This window comes from Ursus americanus, chromosome 34 (assembly GCF_024610735.1).
Source record: "Ursus americanus isolate L20-20 chromosome 34, mUrsAme1.1.p, whole genome shotgun sequence".
Lineage (NCBI taxonomy): Eukaryota > Metazoa > Chordata > Mammalia > Carnivora > Ursidae > Ursus > Ursus americanus.
Genome location: NC_142160.1, coordinates 8,364,227 through 8,382,234, shown reverse-complemented (window position 1 = coordinate 8,382,234; position 18,008 = coordinate 8,364,227). Strand labels below are relative to the sequence as shown.

At 45.8% G+C, this 18,008-nt stretch overlaps 1 protein-coding gene across 9 annotated transcripts in view; it reads left to right on the top strand.

Annotated features, from left to right (window-relative positions):
• Positions 1 to 18,008, top strand: part of SMARCA2 (SWI/SNF related BAF chromatin remodeling complex subunit ATPase 2) — a 170,231-nt gene that overhangs the window by 123,015 nt on the left and 29,208 nt on the right. For 8 of the 9 annotated variants that reach the window (XM_045772420.2, XM_045772427.2, XM_045772428.2 and 5 more), the window contains 2 exons: positions 9,430 to 9,647; positions 17,649 to 17,702. In XM_045772420.2, coding sequence (XP_045628376.2) covers positions 9,430 to 9,647; positions 17,649 to 17,702 — 272 coding nt within the window. The remainder of the gene's footprint in view (positions 1 to 9,429; positions 9,648 to 17,648; positions 17,703 to 18,008) is intronic. The other variant, XM_045772431.2, reaches the window with a different exon arrangement.

Genomic DNA, 18,008 nt, shown 5'->3' with positions numbered 1-18,008 from the left:
CGAGACCCTCTTGCCAGGCCCTGCACGAGCCTGGAGACAGGCCACCCTGAGAACAGGGCGCCGGTCCCAGTACCACCAGGTGAGACCAGGCCAGGGAGAGTTTGCCCGACAGAGAACACTGCAGCCAGGCAGCCAGCGCTCCGGGCAGGGCGGTTTCCCTTAGATCCTGGGACAGCATGAAAGACAATGGCTGCCATCCCTTATGTGCAGGGATGTTTAGGCTCTTGAAGGCGGTCCTCATGCAGCGTCCTTCCAATACACAGTTCCGTGATAGATACCATGATAGAGTTAAAAAACCTCAGTCCCAGTCAAATTGCAGTTACCATATGAGTTAGTCTGCTAGGGCTGCAAGAACTAGACACCACTAACTGAGTGGCTTACAGAACAAACTGACTTTCTCCCGGATCTGGAGGCTAGCAGTCCACAATCAAGGTGTCCACAGGGTTGGTATCTTCCGTGACCGCCCTCGGCTTACAGATCCCATCTGCTGCTTCCCGTGTCTTCACGTGGTTTTCGCACTATGTTCCAGTCTCCTCTTCTTACAAGGATGCCATGTGCTGAATTCAGGCTCACCCTAATCCTAATGACCTCTTTCTACCTTAATTACCTCTTGAAAGGCCCTGTCTCCAAATAGAGTCCCATTCTGAGGCACGCCAGGCGTTAGGACCTCACTGTATGAGTCCAGGAAGGGACCCATAAAAGCATGGTATACTGTGTCATCGAATAAAGTACAGACTTTGCTACTAGACCTCTAGTCCACACTGTGTCAGTAACAGGTGCACGTCATGATCCAAGACCATTCCCATCACTTCTTGCAAAATATGTTGGTGACTGGTCACTGAGTAGTAGTGACTCAGTCCAGGGACAGACTGTGAAGCGTGGGGTTGTGGTGCCTCCTTGTCTCCTGGTGATACACTCACACGACATTCTAGCCAAAGTAGATCATCAAGAGTGGGAATTGGCCACCAAAGGCGAGAAAGTGAGGCAGAAAACAACACAGAAAGTGAAATTGGATGTGACTAGAAGGTTTGAAAACGTGGTACCAGGTGTGAAGACAGCAGTCCAGCAGGAAACTGGTTAAGCGTCTGACTCTTGATTTCGGCTCAGGTCATGATCTTGGGGTTGTGAGATCGAGCGCCGCGTCAGGCTCCGCACTGGGTGTAGAGCCTGCTGGAGAGTCTCTCTCTCCCTCTACCCCTCCCACCCCACCCACCGCTCATGCTCTCTTAGGGAAACAGTCTGATGGATATAAAAATATAAAAAAAATCAAGCTCAAGTCGTCTCAGTGTATTTTAGTTGAAATTGAATTGGAGCATTTACTTTGAATTGAAGACTTGTGTATATATGTAAATCCCGATCTCCTTGGCTGGTGTTCAGGCCAAAGCGTTGAAGTGCACGTATGTGTTGAAAGAGCACGGTGATCACAAGGAGACAGGAGAAGAACCTTTTCTTGCAGAAGAGGCTGGTTGCATGGTTTCAGAAGCCGAAATCAGAATGAACTGGGTGGGTTGGTTGTGCGTCCAGGGCAGACGAGGGCACTGTTGTGACGTGTGCCCCCAGGTTCCAGGGATGAGTTCGGGCAGCAGCTTCCCATGATTATCCGGTGCTGACTGCTGGGGAGCCGGGTCTTTTCTGGAAGACCCATCTGTGGAGAACTGAAGAAAGCCGGAAGGTCGTAGAGGGACCATAAAGGAAGGACCCGGATACTCAGCCAGAGGAATTTTGTTGAATTTAGCCAGGTGAATGAGGAAAACTGCTTAAAGGAGATGATGAAGAGACAAACCAGCTCCTCCACATCAGAGGGTTCATCTGAGCTACTTTACGACCTTAAAAGGGCAGAGGGTAAAATGTTGGGCTGATCTTTGGCAATTTGCCAAGGCCTAGGAAAGCGGCATGTTTTATGTCCTAGGTTATCTAATGAGAAGAGGAAGGCAAATGCTGTCCAAAACGTATAAGGTTTTCTTTTTTTTGTTGTTGTTACCCCAAAAATAAAAAACTTCTTAATGGTTGTTTCTAATGTTTTAAGTCCGTGTACTAAATAGATATTCATGTTACTATGTTTTACATTTTCTTCTGCACATATTACCGACAGTAATAAGAGTTTTTAATTTTTCTACGTACGTTTGTAAGGGGCATGAAACAATCCTCGTGTTCTGATTGTTGGACTGGCTTTTTTGCAGTTTGGACTTGCACGGTCACGTGTGTGGTCCTGCACTTCCGTGCAAAGCAAGCACGGCACGTGTGTGAGAGTCTTGTTAAGATGTACCCGGTTGTGTTCAGATGTATTACTCACCTAAGCCTCGCCAGCATAATCAGCCTCTTCCTGATGGTTCGGAGTCTTCCTTTGTGCTGTAAAGTAGAAAATACGGTGATGAAGGGTGTGGCTTATGCAGCCAAACTTCCAGAGCTGAAATGCTGGCTCTGCTACTTACCTGTGTAGGATCTGGAGAAAGATTCTCCACCTCTCAGAGCCTCCGGTTCCTCACGGGTAGCCTGATGAGAATAATACCTGCCTCCTGGTGTTGTTGCAAGGATTAAATGAGCGCATGTGTGCATAGCGCCAAATGCCTGGCCACGGTGGAAACAATTCGTGGTTAGGGGCTGCTGCTGCTGCTGGTGATGATAGTAGGGACATTGGAAGTATTCACGATGCCAGGTATCTTCAGATGGGTTGAAACTGAGACCCTTTCCTCTATCGGCCGGCCTCGGGCTGCAGTGCTTTTGATTTCTTGCATCGTGTTACTTACATGTTCTCCTCCCTTAATTTGTCTATTACTGGTCGTCTTTGCCTCTGCCTCCCACAGAACAAACACCCTGCTCTGAACCACCCTCTCGCTGGGTTTTGATGCTTTTCACCCACGGGGGGGGGGGGTGATAGCTCCGAGAATTTGTCTTGGGGCAGTGTAGAAGCCCTCAGGAGGGCTCCGTGTCCCCAGCAAGCCCCGATGAAGACCATTTCTTTGGCTCGAGGGCCTCAGATGAGGTGATACTCCGTCATTGTCCTTTACCTGTCTATCTCGAGACATCATGTTAGTCTTTGTAAGCGTTGAAATTACGCCACCATCTGTTACCTTCTTTGGGCTTTTCATTTTTTTTAATATACAGAGAACCCCGAAGTACGAGGTGACCCAGGCCTGCCTGAGAAGCCTCGCTTGTGGGGTGGGGGGGCGAGTGCGTTGTGAGTTATAGTAACTGATAAATGGTCTTAGGATAAGAAAGCAGAACTGTGTTTCTTTTCACTCTCCATCGTTTGTCTAAGCGTCTTGCTAGCTCACAAATTCTGTCCGGTTCTTTATTCCACCCAAGGGAGCTGGAGCGTCTCGCGTGCCTAAGTTGTGGGAACAAGGGTGTCTGTGCATCGTGCTTGTAATGTGGTAGGGTCTACGGGGCTGGATGTTGCTGGGGCCACCCTCTACTCAATCTAAAAGTCATGCTCTGAACAGAGTCCTGGCCTCAGTACTCCCCCAAAAGGTACCCTATGGGTTCTTAGTTGATCCTGTGGCTGAAATAAGTTTATACTTCCTGTTCATATTTTTTTTTCCTCTCTTCCCGCCCCATAATTGCTTTTACCTGAAATACGGTTCTAATTTGCCTTTTCTCAGTTGTATAAGCTCACCTTTTCCCATGCTTCCCCTAGGTTTTCTTAGATAACTTCCTTATGCCATTAGGGGGAAAGAGAGCACCTTGGTTCGTTTTTGCAAAAGTAATCTCAAGTGGTTGAACAAGAAACCGAAAAGCTCACTGTACGAGAATTTGGTTAATGGTGGCTCCAGGCACTTGCCCTTAATGGCCAGCACTGCCCATTTCAATGGCCAACTCCCAGGTGCTTGCCGAATGAGTGAAGAAAAGAGGGTCCCCTGAATGAATGGGTCATCAGTTGATTGCCCCACAGTGAAGAAAAAAAAAAAAACTATGCTAAAAAAAAAAAAAAACACAAAACAAAACCCCTTTTAGATCAACTCCTCTCTTTCCTTGACTATCTGAGGCATTTGTTAACAAAACTGTAAGGTTTGTGAATCGACATGCCATCATATACAGGTATTTTCATACATCCTGAGTATTACCTTAATAACCTTTGAATGGATGAGGATTTTTGGAAAAGGCTCCTAGTCCCTGGTGGGGGCAAGATGGAACATGCTACCTGTTGAAAATGCTGTAAGGTCTGAGGCGGGAAGGAAAGCTAGCAAGATTTCACTGGTATTGTGCGGTGTGTGTTTAGGTGGTAGGAACACGTAGGAACCTGCCATTGGGTTTGTTTGTTTCTTAAATATTTACAGAGTTGGATTCCCCCACCCCCACCCCAACCCCGTGACTTTTCTTTTTTCATTTGTGGTAAGAAGCACATCATGCGAAATTGACTCTCTTCACCATTCCGAGTGTACGTACGTTTTAGCAGATGGCTGTGCGGCCATCCTATATACAGCAGAATTCGTTCACTATCCCAGCCCGAAAGTCTACACTCCTTGAACACTAACTCCCCACTCCCCCATCCACTCCATGCCTGGCAACCTCTGTTCTTCTTTCTCATGTAAGTGGAATCCTACAGTATTTGTCCCTTCTTGGTCTGGCTTATTCTACCTTGGGAATTGGGTTTTATGCCGATTTATCTAACAGGTTGCTTTTGGGGGTAGTAATGATCAAAAACCTAAAATTTGTCCCAAGCCCAGAGTCTGAAATTCTGTATCCAGAATTGCTACGGTCTTTATTAAACCAAGCAACTAAAATGAGATGGCATTTTGGGCAAGAACTCCACATTCAATTTGTTGCTGTCATTGAAAAGAAATCCCTATTGTAAGAAAATTTCCCATATGTGAAGTCTTAAAAGTTTCTTTAAAAGTCCACTTTTTTGCCACTGCTGCTGGTAGTCTGGTTGTCTTGGGGATCATTGCCTGTCTTACGGGCTTCCAGGGTCTCAGCAGGGCTTGAGAGAGGTTTAGCCTCCCCTAATATGAGAATCAAGTTTCACGACGTGTGAGTGGTCTTCAGGAAGCAGTGTAGTATTGAGTTGGAATTGTCTTAACCCACATGTTTTAATGTTTAGCCCTCCATCTGTAGCCCTACCCCCACCCCAGCAGTATTTAGGATACTCTTCTGGAATCTAATGCAAGTTCCTATGGGAGAACGACCCCCACCCCCCCAAAGAGAGCAAGAAGACCTGGTCGGTGGGCAGAAACAGTGATATTTAAACATCAGAGTTAGATATTAGAATACGGAATCTCCCATTTCCTCTCCAAGAAATTTCCCATGCATTGTCTAGATGTCTTTAGAATTGCTCCTTTTGATTTTTCTTAAGATGGTCTGTTCCACCCTTGGGGTGGGGGGGTGCTGTGCCACTCTGAGAGGTGGGCTTGGAGATCCCTAGTGGAAAAGGCAGCCACAGCGAAACAATGCCCCGGAGTTGCCCATGGCTTTTGTTTGCTTGTCCCTGTTTACCTATTCACAGCCATGGATCCCTTCTGTTCTGCCCTGTAGTATTGTGAAGTCAGGTATAATAGCGCCCCATTACAGCACGGGTTAAGAACAAGGATAATGCCACCTTCCTGCACTGTCTGTCTTTCCCTAAAAGACCTAGCGTGTGTCAGGATGACAGAGAGGGGCACGGACCAGACCCACGTGTGGACGATTTCCCGGTCGGGTCTGCCATGTGCTTTTTGCAAGCTGCAAAAAGTGTTTGCTCTCAAACAGCTTGCCCTGCACAACGGTCTCCTGCGTTCTGTTATCAGAACCCGCACGCTGCTTTCTTAAGAGCTAATTGAAGAAGGAGCCAGTCTGCATCTCGTTCTTGCACATCCTGTGTCGTGAAAATGTATTCTTAAAAAACAGAGAAAGGAAAAGAAAGAAAGCGAAAGAAGGGGGGGAAGAAAAGGTTGCCATCCAGTGGAGGAAGGAGTAATTCCCAGCTTCATTCAGGAAAAACGCAGGCTGGAATATGCTTAACTATTTTAACTTGGCTGGGGATTTTTATCACCAGAAGGGTTTTTTAAGTGACATCCAGAGCCAAATGGGTGCAGTGTGCCTTTAAGGAAAGAAGTCCCTCACCAAACTTCCCTGTAGTTGTATCTCGCCGTTTGGATAGGGGAGGAAAGTGTTAATTTCTTATTTGTACACTTTTTTTCCCCCGACTTCCTTCCTATTCACTTCATTAAATCTAGAGGCAGTTCGGCATGGGAGCCGTCTGTATGTTGAATTAGGGCTCGCACTCTTGCGCAACACATCACCAGTCGGAAACTGGGGGTTTGCTTCTGTGATTTATTTCATTATTGTGCTGGTAAAAGGTTTGGAAGGGCATTCTTTTCGGGGTAGTACTTTAGCATTGTGTAGCAAGTTTTTTTTTTTTTTTTTTGGTGTGCCCCCCCCCACCCCGCCTAGCACTGAGTTGAGTCAGTTTAATAAATAATTTAAAAAAAAAATAATAAAAGAACAGTTTTAAATTTCTGCGAATAATTTTTACTTCCATGCAGGAGTATATCTTACTCTACTTCTTTAAGTGCGAAAAGCACTGGGAAATATTTAGTGAATTGATTTCCATTAGAAAAAGACCCTTAGAAATCCTTGAACGTAAAGTACTGCATATGGATGTGTTTGGGGTCTTTGGGGGAGGAGGGAAGAGGTTTGGTAGCTGACTGCATTCCTGCATAAAACCTTGATTTAAGGGGAATAATGGTCAGTACTTTGTGTGTTTCCTTGTGATTCCCAAACCTAAATTTAATACGAATCTGCACGTATTAGCAATTGTCATAAACATTGTCTCCACTAGTTCTTTTTGCAATTTAATTTGTTTTCGCTTCTTAGCTACTCCCAGATTTAGAGATTGATAAGTCCAAATATCACGAGCTTATGCTTTGTTCCGTGGGGGGTTTTTTTGTTTTTATTTTTCCAAAATTAAGGGGAAGGGGTGAGCGTAGAGCTGTCCCTTTCACTGCTTCCCCCTCTTCATGTACCCCACTGAAAAGAAAAACAATGAAAAATATTACAGCAGGAAACTGAAAGGAAAGTGTCACAGTTGTTTGGGATTTTCTTTAAGGAGAAAGAATGACATTGTATTAAAATGTTTGAACTTGAGAACATGCACATTGCTTTTACTGACATGGATTTAATGAAAAAAAAATTTTAATACCAAAAAAAAATCTTTGATTGCTCCAAAAACATGCAGCCTTTTTTTTTTGTTGTTGTTGTTGTTTAAAGCACTAAAATGAGTTTTTAAAAAATCCCCCCAAAACATAAATTGTTTTCAATTTTGAAAAATAAATTTGAATATTAATTTGTTTTCTTATTGGCTTAATTGTGAAAATGAGAGCAAGAATCAGAAACCATCTGAGCTAAAAAATCTCTAATTCTGCTGCCTGGAATAATAAGGGGGAAAAAATATGATAAGTAGTTGTCAATATTAAAACAGGCTGAAGGAGGAAGGCTTCGGGCCTTGTAGTAGGTAGAATGAAACAGCAGATTTGAGTATCCACAATCCTTTCAGTATTAAATTTTCAGTAAAATAAAATTACTTGTATATGAAAACATAGCCTTTCCCCAGCTCTCTTTTTTTTCCTGATCAGCTGATGAAGAGACTAGCAGCTCGCTGCTTTGCTGGCTTGTTAATTTTATCCCCACTAACTGTGATTTCCGATAGCCGGCCTGCTGATAGTGGTAAGGTAAATATCCTTTTTCGTTGCCGTCTTGAAGATTCAGTAGAACTACATCCCAGGCATGTGTAGGTGTGTAACACATCAAAAGCCGGTGTTCTCCGTATTTCTGTGTGCAACTGGGTGCCTGAGGAGAGCAGTACCATTAACTGTTGACAGCCTTGCATGCTGTATTTATTATTAGCATGTTCAGTCTCCAAGATTTGCGGGACAATTTCCTTTTCTTCATCTTCGCTTAGCTGCAGTGTGTTTAGCTGTATAGTGGGTGTCCTGCTTTTAGGCAAATGAATATTAATGAAATAATGTGGAGCTTTTTCTTTTTTTCCTTTTTTTTTTTTTCCTTTTTTCCTCATAACTCATCAGATCTCGCCTCCTTCATAGTGGTTATCTGAACACTGTAGGATCGTGATGGAAATTGTCTTTTGATTATTAAGGCCTAGCCTCAGACTGTCCCTTAGGATTCTTGTCTGTGTGCATGTTGCTTCTTTGGGTTTGCACATTGGAAAGATGCATAGAAAACATTCTTTTAATCCCACTAGCATTTTTCACATGCCAGGTTGTTTTGTGTTCTGCACCAGGTTTTTTCATAAAACCTTTCTTTTTCAGGAGGCATTGTACACAAGTGAAAGAAATTATGTCTGAGCTGTAATCACTCTTTATATTGATTGTTATACTCACATGATCATAAATATTAGCCATGTTTGGTGCTGTGGAGAAATGAAGGTAATTGCTTTATGATTAGGGCTCTTTCAGCTACGAGAAAGGATTGATTAGCATTTGCATACTGGAAGCAATATTGAGAGGCAGGAGGAGCAAATAACAACATCAGTTATTTTGTGTGAGAAAGCAATCTTGAAATGTAATTTAAAGGATTTTTTTAAAAAATTTCTTTTTCATGGTCAAATTTCCTTTTTATCTATTTTTTTTTTTTCATTGCAGTTTTCTTTTATTTTTCCTAAGTTGTGAGATTTACCAGGTGGGGGGGAAAAAGAAAGTTTAAACTTCTGGGTCTGTCACATGGATCTTTTAGCCATTTACGAACAGGTTTCTTTTATACCTGGTTGTTTTTATAGCTATTTTATTATCTCTCTGCATTAGTGCTGCTGGCTCTGGTTTAAAGCAAGCGTTTGCAGGTAATTGGAAAAAAAGTGTTTGTTGTTTGTGAGTGTGTGTGTTCTTTATCAGATGATTTAAGTGCGTTTACCAAGGAATGTGGCTTTGTACTTCCTGTTTCCTTGTTTACTAATTGCTACGTTAGAACAAAATCTGGATGGAATTCTGATTTATGTTGTGAATCATGAGTAAATTGATGTAAAACCTCAAAGAAGGGTCGGAGCTTGTACGATTGTAAGGATGTATTCTTAGAGGGATTTTTTTTTCTTCACCCACCCCTCGTTTTGTTTTACCGTCCTCCCCCCCCCCCCCTCTTTACAGTAATGAGACAATTAAGGTCTTTTTCTTACATAGAGCTAAAATTTCATTTGGATTCAGTTATCTTTCAGATACTTAAATGTATAGCTCTTTTTGTATTCGTCATTTCTTCTCACGGTTAGTGTTTCCGGCTTTCAACATATTTTGTTCACGGATTAGACTTGGTTTAAAGATGCATTGATTCAATATGGCGGTCTTTGCTCTTCTTACTTGACTGGTCTACTGTTAACTTCTATTTTTTTTTATTATTATTTTATTTTTGCTAGTTTCATTTTATTCTTATTACTCAGGTTGGCTTTTAAAAATTTCCTTGGTGATTCTCCTGTCTTGAATTTTCCTCCTTCGTTCCCTGCTACACCAGGCCATTGAAGACGGCAATTTGGAAGAAATGGAAGAGGAAGTACGGCTCAAGAAGCGAAAAAGACGAAGAAATGTGGATAAAGATCCTGCAAAGGAAGACGTGGAGAAGGCCAAGAAGAGAAGAGGCCGCCCTCCGGCTGAGAAACTCTCCCCAAATCCCCCCAAACTGACGAAGCAGATGAACGCCATCATCGATACTGTGATAAACTACAAAGACAGGTGAGTGTTTCACTCCTACACCTTGATCACCTTCGCCAAGGATATGGTTGATACTCAGCACAGAGCAAGATTTAGGAAGGTGGGCGCTGGGGCGTTAAGGTTCTTTCTAGTTTACGTTTCACGGCTTTTGCCCCAAAGGTGTCAGGAGCCTTGTACCATGTTCACAATGGCTGCTCTTGCAATGTGAATGCTGTTTTGTCAGCTGTTACTTGAGGTATTTGGAAACAGGGGCTTAGATTACAAAATTAAAGTCTAAGCTGGAGGATGAATCTTCGGGATCTCTGGAATACCATCCTTTACAGGAAGGATTTGGAGTGGTAGTGTGAAATTATACTTTGGGGCTGAGTCGTTAGGGAGAGAAGAATCCTAGCATACTTAAGGTAAATATTTCGTGTCAAGACACTGTTGAAAACCAAACAGATGCTTCGTCAAAAATGCCGTTCCTTCTTTCCTTCCAACACACTTGAATGTCTGAGCACTCGTTTCCAACCATCTCCTTCTTCGTAATTGGACAGCATGGCATTTCAGCAGATGTCACTCGTGTTCATGGAACTTTTCAGTGTAATGTTGAGAAATCTGTGCCGGACACTGGTATCCCCAGACCTGTGTCTGTCAGCCCGATGCAGTGGATAAACTAGTTGGGCTGCATTTTGGGCAGTTGTTTTGGTTTCTGCTTGATAATCACGTGATGCAGTTTTCATAGGAAGACCACATCTCATTCCAATCGAAGAATCGATAGGAAACAGAAGAATTACACATTGTATTTCTCTCGATGGCATAGCGGCATTGATCAGTTTTTGGTTACCAGTTTTGTTTTTGTTTTTTTTTTTAACATGAACTAGCGTTGCTCTGTACACCTGGGAGTGTTTAACATGAATAACTAAGTTGTGGTATTAGTTTTTCACTGTGACTTGAGTACTTGTTCTATACCAGGAAGAAAACCTCATTATAAAGGTAAAGTAGTGTAAAAAGGAAGACCCTTTCTACCCAGAGGTTTTATTGTAGGTCTTCGTGATATTATCTGTAAGGAGTTTCCAGAAGTGGTGGAAAGTAGCAGGAGGAGGTGTGTGGGAAAGAGTCAGAATTTCATGCCTCTCTTCGGGTCCCAGATTTTTTGGGTTCTCTGCTTACTCTTTTTACTTGTTGTTGTTGTTGTTTGTTGTTATTTTTTACAAGTGCATCCCCTTGCTTATTTCGGAAGTGGCGACAAAGAGCAGCCCCCATTATATTGGGATTGGATAAGCTGCTCATTGACACAGGGGAATGACAGCCGTCCAAGGAAGGAAAATTTGGCCACAAGTCCGTTTCTTTGACCGGAGCGAACATGCAGACTTCTTTGTAAACCAAGAGTCCGTAACTCTGTCAAGTTCCTCTCCGTCCCCAGCCCTTCCAATAGATGTGCCACAGGCAGGAACGGTCTCCAGGAAACCCGCTTGGACGTTGTTGCCTTATTAGACCAGCCCCCGGTGCAAGGAAAAATAAGTAGAGAGCATCACTCTTGCATACGCCACCAACGCTTTTGCCTTGGTCTCAGGAGAGCGTGACATCTGTCAGTTTGCCCAGGTGTGCCTTGTTCGCAACCTGCTGAGTGAGTCTAGGGCTGCGGGAACACTGGGACGAGCCAGGAAGAGGTTCTTGGCTTCTAAAGCGAAGCCTTTTATTCCAGGTGACAGCTCGCTCCTTTAACGGTGTAAAAGAGGTCACCAGCTGGCGGACCACATATTGCCAACAGATTGATTTATTTCATGGTTCATGTTGGGGTGGGGGAAGGGAGGACAAAAAGAAAGCAAACACGTAAAACTGGCGAGATTTCTTAGAAACTTCAGGGATTTCCCGTTCTTTTCGAAAAACCTAAAGATCATGCTACATTCCACCCAAGTTTCCCTAGGGTCAGAGTTGGTGGGAGTGGAGACGTGGCCACCCCCCTCCCCGTGGGCCTCCTGCTCTGGGGCACGCCCCCACTCCCCATCACCTGCTGTCACCCGTCCAGTGTGGCATGCCGGTGGCCATTTGTCATCATGCCTTTCCCACATGGCCCACTCGACTCCTTTATATTACCTGCTGGCTCCATGGCCTTTTGGGTTTATGACTTCCTGAAACACATAGCTGTGGGCTGACCACTTTCCTCAAAACCCCCACCAGACGTGAGGTTCCATCCCACACCCTCCACTAAGCACAGCCCGGTAGCTGACGGGACAAGCCTCGCCGGGGTTCAGCTACCCGCGTTTGAGTCTTAACCCCAGCGTTTACTCCCTGGGGGCCACCGGGGGCAGCTTCCTCACCCCCTCTGCACCTGTTTTCCTCATCCACAAAATGGAAGGAGGACGGTAGCTGCCTCCAGAGGCCGTCTGTGAGTTTGAGGAGCTAATACAGGCCAAGCTGGTGGATAATCAGCCTCTCAGACTACTTTACCTCCTCAGGTGGGTAAATGGAGCTCTGAGCGCTTGAAAGGAAGTGTCCTTGCCCATAGGATTTCCATCCCTTTTTTTCCCCCTGAAAACAGAAAACACGGTTTCCCTGGGACTGATTATTGAGCATATATCTCTGCTTGTAGCGGAAAGAATATTTAAATATTTTAGCATGCAGACATTAAGTCCTTTTTTTTTCCCCCTCCCCTTTCTCTGCTTTCAATTACTTATTTAACCCTTCCTTGACAAGTACCCTCCTACGGCCCGTTCTGTTAGCTTTCACCTTTGGGTGCGTTCTAGGGAGAAGGTAGGTACTCAGTCGTTGCTGCGTGTTTCATGGATTGTCCGTGTTCGTAATCGAGAAAAAGCACTTATTCCGAGTATTTCTGTGTTTTATTTCTCTTACCCAACTTGGTTCTCAAGTAGGAGGCTCTCAAATTAGGAGGGCCTTAATTGGATACATTGTTGCATTTTTGTTGGATTTAGAAAATACTGCTGGGAAATGTACCTACCCTTCCATGTGTTGAGATTTCTGTACCATTAAAGTCAGCTACTAATATAGTAACTCAGCCTACCTGTGCAAGAAATACCACCAGTCCTCCCCTCCCTCCTATCGCCCCAGCCAAATGTTAGGGCTCTGACAGTCACACAGATTAGCGGAGTATTAAATAAGAACTGCATCTATATTTAACTGATATATAAGAATTAATTAGCTCTCATGAGACAGTTTTTTCAAAGTTCTTGCATGATTCTGGGACAGATGTATCTTTCTTTTTTATAAAGAACTAGGATAATTTAAGCGTCCATTTATTCCCTTTGTTTCCAGTGCCAGGCTTTTTTTTTTTTTTTTTTTTTTAGGAGGATACTTTTTAAAATGTGACCCCAAAGAGCCAGTAATTTTGTGTGATTCACAAGTGTAAAAATCCTTCTACAGGAATTGCTATCTAAAGGTAGCACTGGTCAGCTACAACTCGTTCCTGTCGTTTTCTTTTCCCCCAAATCAAGCAGTGTTTGTTTTGACTTACTATATTATGCATTGTTTTCTGTTTCCATAGAAGGTTTTTAAAAATCCTGCTCTAAGACTATGTAATATTTAACCTAAGACTCAGTTTCTTTGAAAAGGGATTCATCCTAATCTGCATTTGTAACCCTTTAAAATTGCGCCTGGGATGAGATCTAGAGCGAGGTGGTGAGGTGTGGAGTCTGCGGAGAGCTGTCCCAAGTCTAGAGACGTGCCTTAGAGTTGCTTGGATAAGGGAAAGATTCTAGAGGGATTCAGGGCTCTAGCTCTCCCTGGTCCAACTTCCCACAACCCAGGCGTGTCCCCCACACCACCTTGGACAGACTGCCATCCAAGCTCTGTGTGGACGGACACTCCCAAGGGTTAGTTCACTGTGTTAGGGGGCAGCTCATGACCCTGAAGGACACCTCTAAGCACAAGAGTCATTTCCTATATTAAAATCGATGCAGCCTCTGTCTTCTAGCTATTTGTTCTCCTTGGACCTTCAGAGAGTAAACCTTTTCCTCATGTCAAGAAGTGTCCTTTGTGAATAGCGTACCCACCTCAGGATGTTCTCCTTGAGGTTGAAACCCCTCCCTTTGCTCTCTGATATCTAGACGTGCATCGTTCTGGTCCCCTTCTTTGGGCATATCCTGCCTTCTTAGTGTCCCATGGAACATACGGCCCCCGGAATGCCGAAGGTATTCTGACAGCTAAGTGCAGGGTGGTTAGCTTGCTTGGGCTGGATACCAATATTCTGTTACCGTGACTCAAGAGCGCGTTAACGTTTTCCAGCAACTCTGACACAGACTTAACCTTTATGAACACGGGCTTGTTGAAAAGCTTCCATTCCCCAAAACATGCAGAAAGCTCTTTTCTCACTTGATGCTGCCAAGGTTAGCCTTCAACTAAGCATTTGATTTTTTTTTTTTTTTTTTTTGAACCTCTATCTACTGACTTCATTCTTTCCTCTGCCGGTTCCATTTAACTGATTCATGTCCCATCTTTCTAGTCTACTGTTATAACTTGATTTTTAGGCTTTTAAAAAAAATGTTTCCTTGTCTAAGTCTTTGGGGGGGGGGTTCATCAGAAGCTTTATTATAAGCTGTTGCTGAGAAACTTGTAAAGGGCAAAGGGCAGGTCTCTATCCTGTGCCCCCTGAAAATCACCTCAGGTTGAGAGGAACGTAGTAACCAGTAGTCCCTAAAGTCGATTAACCGTCTGCAGACTCACATGACCATGCCATCATGTCACGCACAGTCATCTATCCTTCGTCAAGGCGATCAAGAAAGGCTAAAACCAAGAGCTACCAGATTCACGGCCCCTCCAATCTATCTACCTAGAAACTCCGCCGAAAGAATGAAATGAGGTTAGCCTGCCATGGCTTTTTCTAGGAGACCCCCTACTGGTACTCAAATGATGTTATTTATCTTCCCTAAATAGCCCCATGGCATCTGAATAATTTCTTCTAAATTTTTTTTTTTAAACCAAGGGTCCGCATCAAGCGTAGCAGCCTCGCGTGTCCTTTTTCACGGTGACATGGGGACACTGGCACTCTTCTCATCTTCTGACTCCATTTCTAGTCTTTGTGATTTCTTAGACATGATTAGAAGCAATCCGCACACGCCTTCAGGATGTAATTAGTTTGCAGTTGGAACTTGGAGTGCCTTCCTATGCTCCGTCGACTCTCCCATTGGTAGCTTTTGTTCAACATTTATTGTGCCTTACTTTTCAAATCTGAGCATTGTTCTCATCCCTGAAGAATCTGGAAACAGAAGATGAGGTCGTGTCATCTCCTTGCTCCCTGACCGTTGTTGGAGGACTATAGCATTCCAGGAGGACTGGCCCTGCCATCTGCCAACAGTTGGGACTTCAGGTCCAGCTTTGAGGACGGACACAGGGAAGCAGTCGGGGAGGCAGGAGAGACCTGTCCGGCCGGTCTGATGGGTGGATGAAACCCTGGCCCGGGGTGGGGGCAGGGCTGGTGCCAGATGCGCTCCTTCCTCCCTGACACTCTTGAGGCCCTGCTGCTCTTCCTGAGTAGGGACTGTCCTCTTCTTGCCCTGAATTTTAAGAAGCCTTGGCGACATGTCTGAGAATGGTGGAAAGCCTTAGCTTGTTCCGAATACTAGCTGTCCTCACATTGTAGAAAATCATTCCTTCATCCTGGAAACATTTGTGGCATCCCTCCCTTATTTCCAGTCCCGTGCTGCGGAATAGGGCCAGAGGGTAAAACAAACAGAAAAAAGCCTCAAAATACTTAACCCTACTCGCTCACCGTACATTGGAGGAGATAGTCTTCCTGCCACATGGTCTTGCTTCCAACAGGTGGCTGGACAGGGGAATTCAGGGAAGGGGTCACATGAGCTCGTAATAGGAGGGCACAATAGACATTATCTTGTGTTTAGGGTCACTTTTGGAAAAAAAAAATACTATCCTTATGAAGACATTTATCCTGGGAAAGGAGAGCCGACATTTCATTTCCTTCTGTTGTATTTAGCACCTTTCCAATACACTTTAGCACCTTTGCACGGACGGACTCGGTAGACTGCCAACCTTAGGACCTAAGCGTCCTTGCTTACGTCCTGTACACCCTGAAGTCGCTTGTGTCCTTTCCCTCCATTGAGGAAGAGCCGCTGTCTTTGCAGGTCCACATCTCATCGATCCATTCTCCAGAATGGATGGGCTCCTGTTAAAATGTCTTGTTCCAAGGTTTCCTCTCAAGTGCTTGACCTGAAGTGCATTATTTACTGGGGGGGGGGGGGGGGGCTCTCCTGCATTGATCCCCATCCAGAGGCTTCGGTCCAGGGCGGACTGTTCATACCACTGTTCCTCCTGCTTCTCCAAAATAGATTTGTAGTAACAGATGTTTTAAACCAAATCCACATCACTCTGTTCTTCTTTGAACCCTTTTTTGTTGTGGTTTTGGTATTTTGTACCGTTTTACTTCCCCCGCCTAAGGTGACCAGATCGCTGACCTGGGTAGGTCGGTCCCCGTGTACTCCTTACCCAAATCATTCGAAATTATTCTGCCGGGACCTCTTTTGTTCTGAGCCTCGCATCCCCTGTGATCTCCAGTCTTCATTAGTTTCAACTCACAGAACCTTGCCCATCGTTGTCCAAATTATTTATATCCTGCTCTATAAATTGTCTAAGATAGTATTTCTTGTTGCCACGTTCCTCTTCCTCCATTTCTGCAGGTCCTGAGACAACGTGGTCTGTTTTTCCTCTGTATCCCCGTGGTTTCACATAATCACCAACCCAGCGTCCCAAAGGCGCAGCAGAAAAAGTGCTCCCAACCCCATGCCTTATTCCTGATACGCACTCAGAGACCAGGTTCCCTCACCACACGCACGAGCATCTGTCCTGGCCACCCCGGCTTCCGTGGGCCCACACGCTTCAGCAGGAGACCCTCCCTGTGGCTGGCCTGGCCTGCCGCCTCTGTCCCCTGCCTCCCTTCTGGTCCTCGTCCTGCCTTTCTGGGAGGTGTGTCTGATCCTGTCTCCCTGGTAACGTTGCGTGGCTTCCCACTGAGCACCCCATGATGGCCCAGCTTCTCAGCGTGGGAAAGGTTGTCTTCTGCAGGCCCGCCTCGATGACCTTCCCAGCTTCGTTTTTCCATCATGTTCCTTCCTGTTCCTCCCTCTTCTTTCAGACATTCCAGCTCATTCTTCTTTTTTCCCCACCCACCTCTCCGTTCTCCCTGGTTGATGCTTTTCCCCCCTTTGCTGTGCCTCGAGCCCTGCTAAGAGCTGGCAGTGGCTCCGAGAAGGGATTTTTCTAGGTGGCCCCACATAGGCTGTGTATGCCAGAGGGTGCCAGCCTCCCCTGGAGTGAGGTCTGGATGGGAGGGCGGTTTCTCCTGCGATGTTTGCCGCCGCACAAAGGGACACCAGTGTAGCAGGCTCAGGATGGCTCACTTGAAGTGGCTTCCTTTGAGGCCCGTGGAAGGGCCCAAGGCCTCAGGTGCTGGTTCCTTGTCCTTCCCAGTCGAAGTGACTTACTTGCAAAGATGAGAGGTCTGGTTGGCAGAGCCAGCTACCTGGCTGGTGTCCTCTGGCGTGCCGTGCGTATGCGGGCTGCTGTCACATCGTGCCCTCCAGCTCTCTGAGGTAAGTAGTAGGCCCCGCTGATGCAGGAGGAGCTCGGCCCGCACAGGGACAGGCCACAGCTACTTCAGCAAGGTCACCCTCCCCGGCCCCTCCCCAGCCAGCGCTGCCTGACTGGCACCCCTTCCGGGGCAGTGGTTGGAACCTGTGTCCTAAAGCTCCCCTAGGACATGCGCAGAGCAGAAGTGAGCAGCAGGCATTTGTGTAAGAGAAGCAGGAAAAGTCTCAGGCCTTAGGAAGTGGTTTTTGGGGGGTTTTCCCCCCATTTCTGGAGAACTGTGTGTTTTCTCAGAGTGTGGTTCCACTCATAACCTCGTGTGGTCTTCCCCCAAATCCCCTGAGTAGGCAAGGCAGGTGGGCGCGCGGTCTGAGGCTTGGAAAAGTGAAACGCGTTCCCCCAAGGCCACCCAACATAGGAGCAAGAGCTGGGCTGGGCCACGAACCCAGGTCTTCTGACTCCGGTGTTCTTTCTACTCTACCACAGGTGTAACGTGGAGAAGGTGCCCGGTAATTCTCAGGTGGAAATAGAAGGAAACAGGTCAGGATCTGTCTTGTATGCCCTTGTCTCTGAATACAGGTATCCCTTGGCACAGCGCGCAGACCGACTCCGAAGGAGCCGCAAGCACATTTCTCCACGTGCCCCCTCCTCCGACGGCCCCCACTCGGGGTGGGGGATGGAGGCGCACGGATACTCTAACACACCTGCCAGGGCTTTTCGAGGGTGTCTGTGCCGCGCTTCAGTGTGGGTGTGTCCGCGCTGTAAACGCCCTTCTTCCAACCGCACGGGGGGCCCCCCCGCAGGCCTGCCTCCCTGCCGCGCCTCGGACTCGGGTTCTGTTGCTTC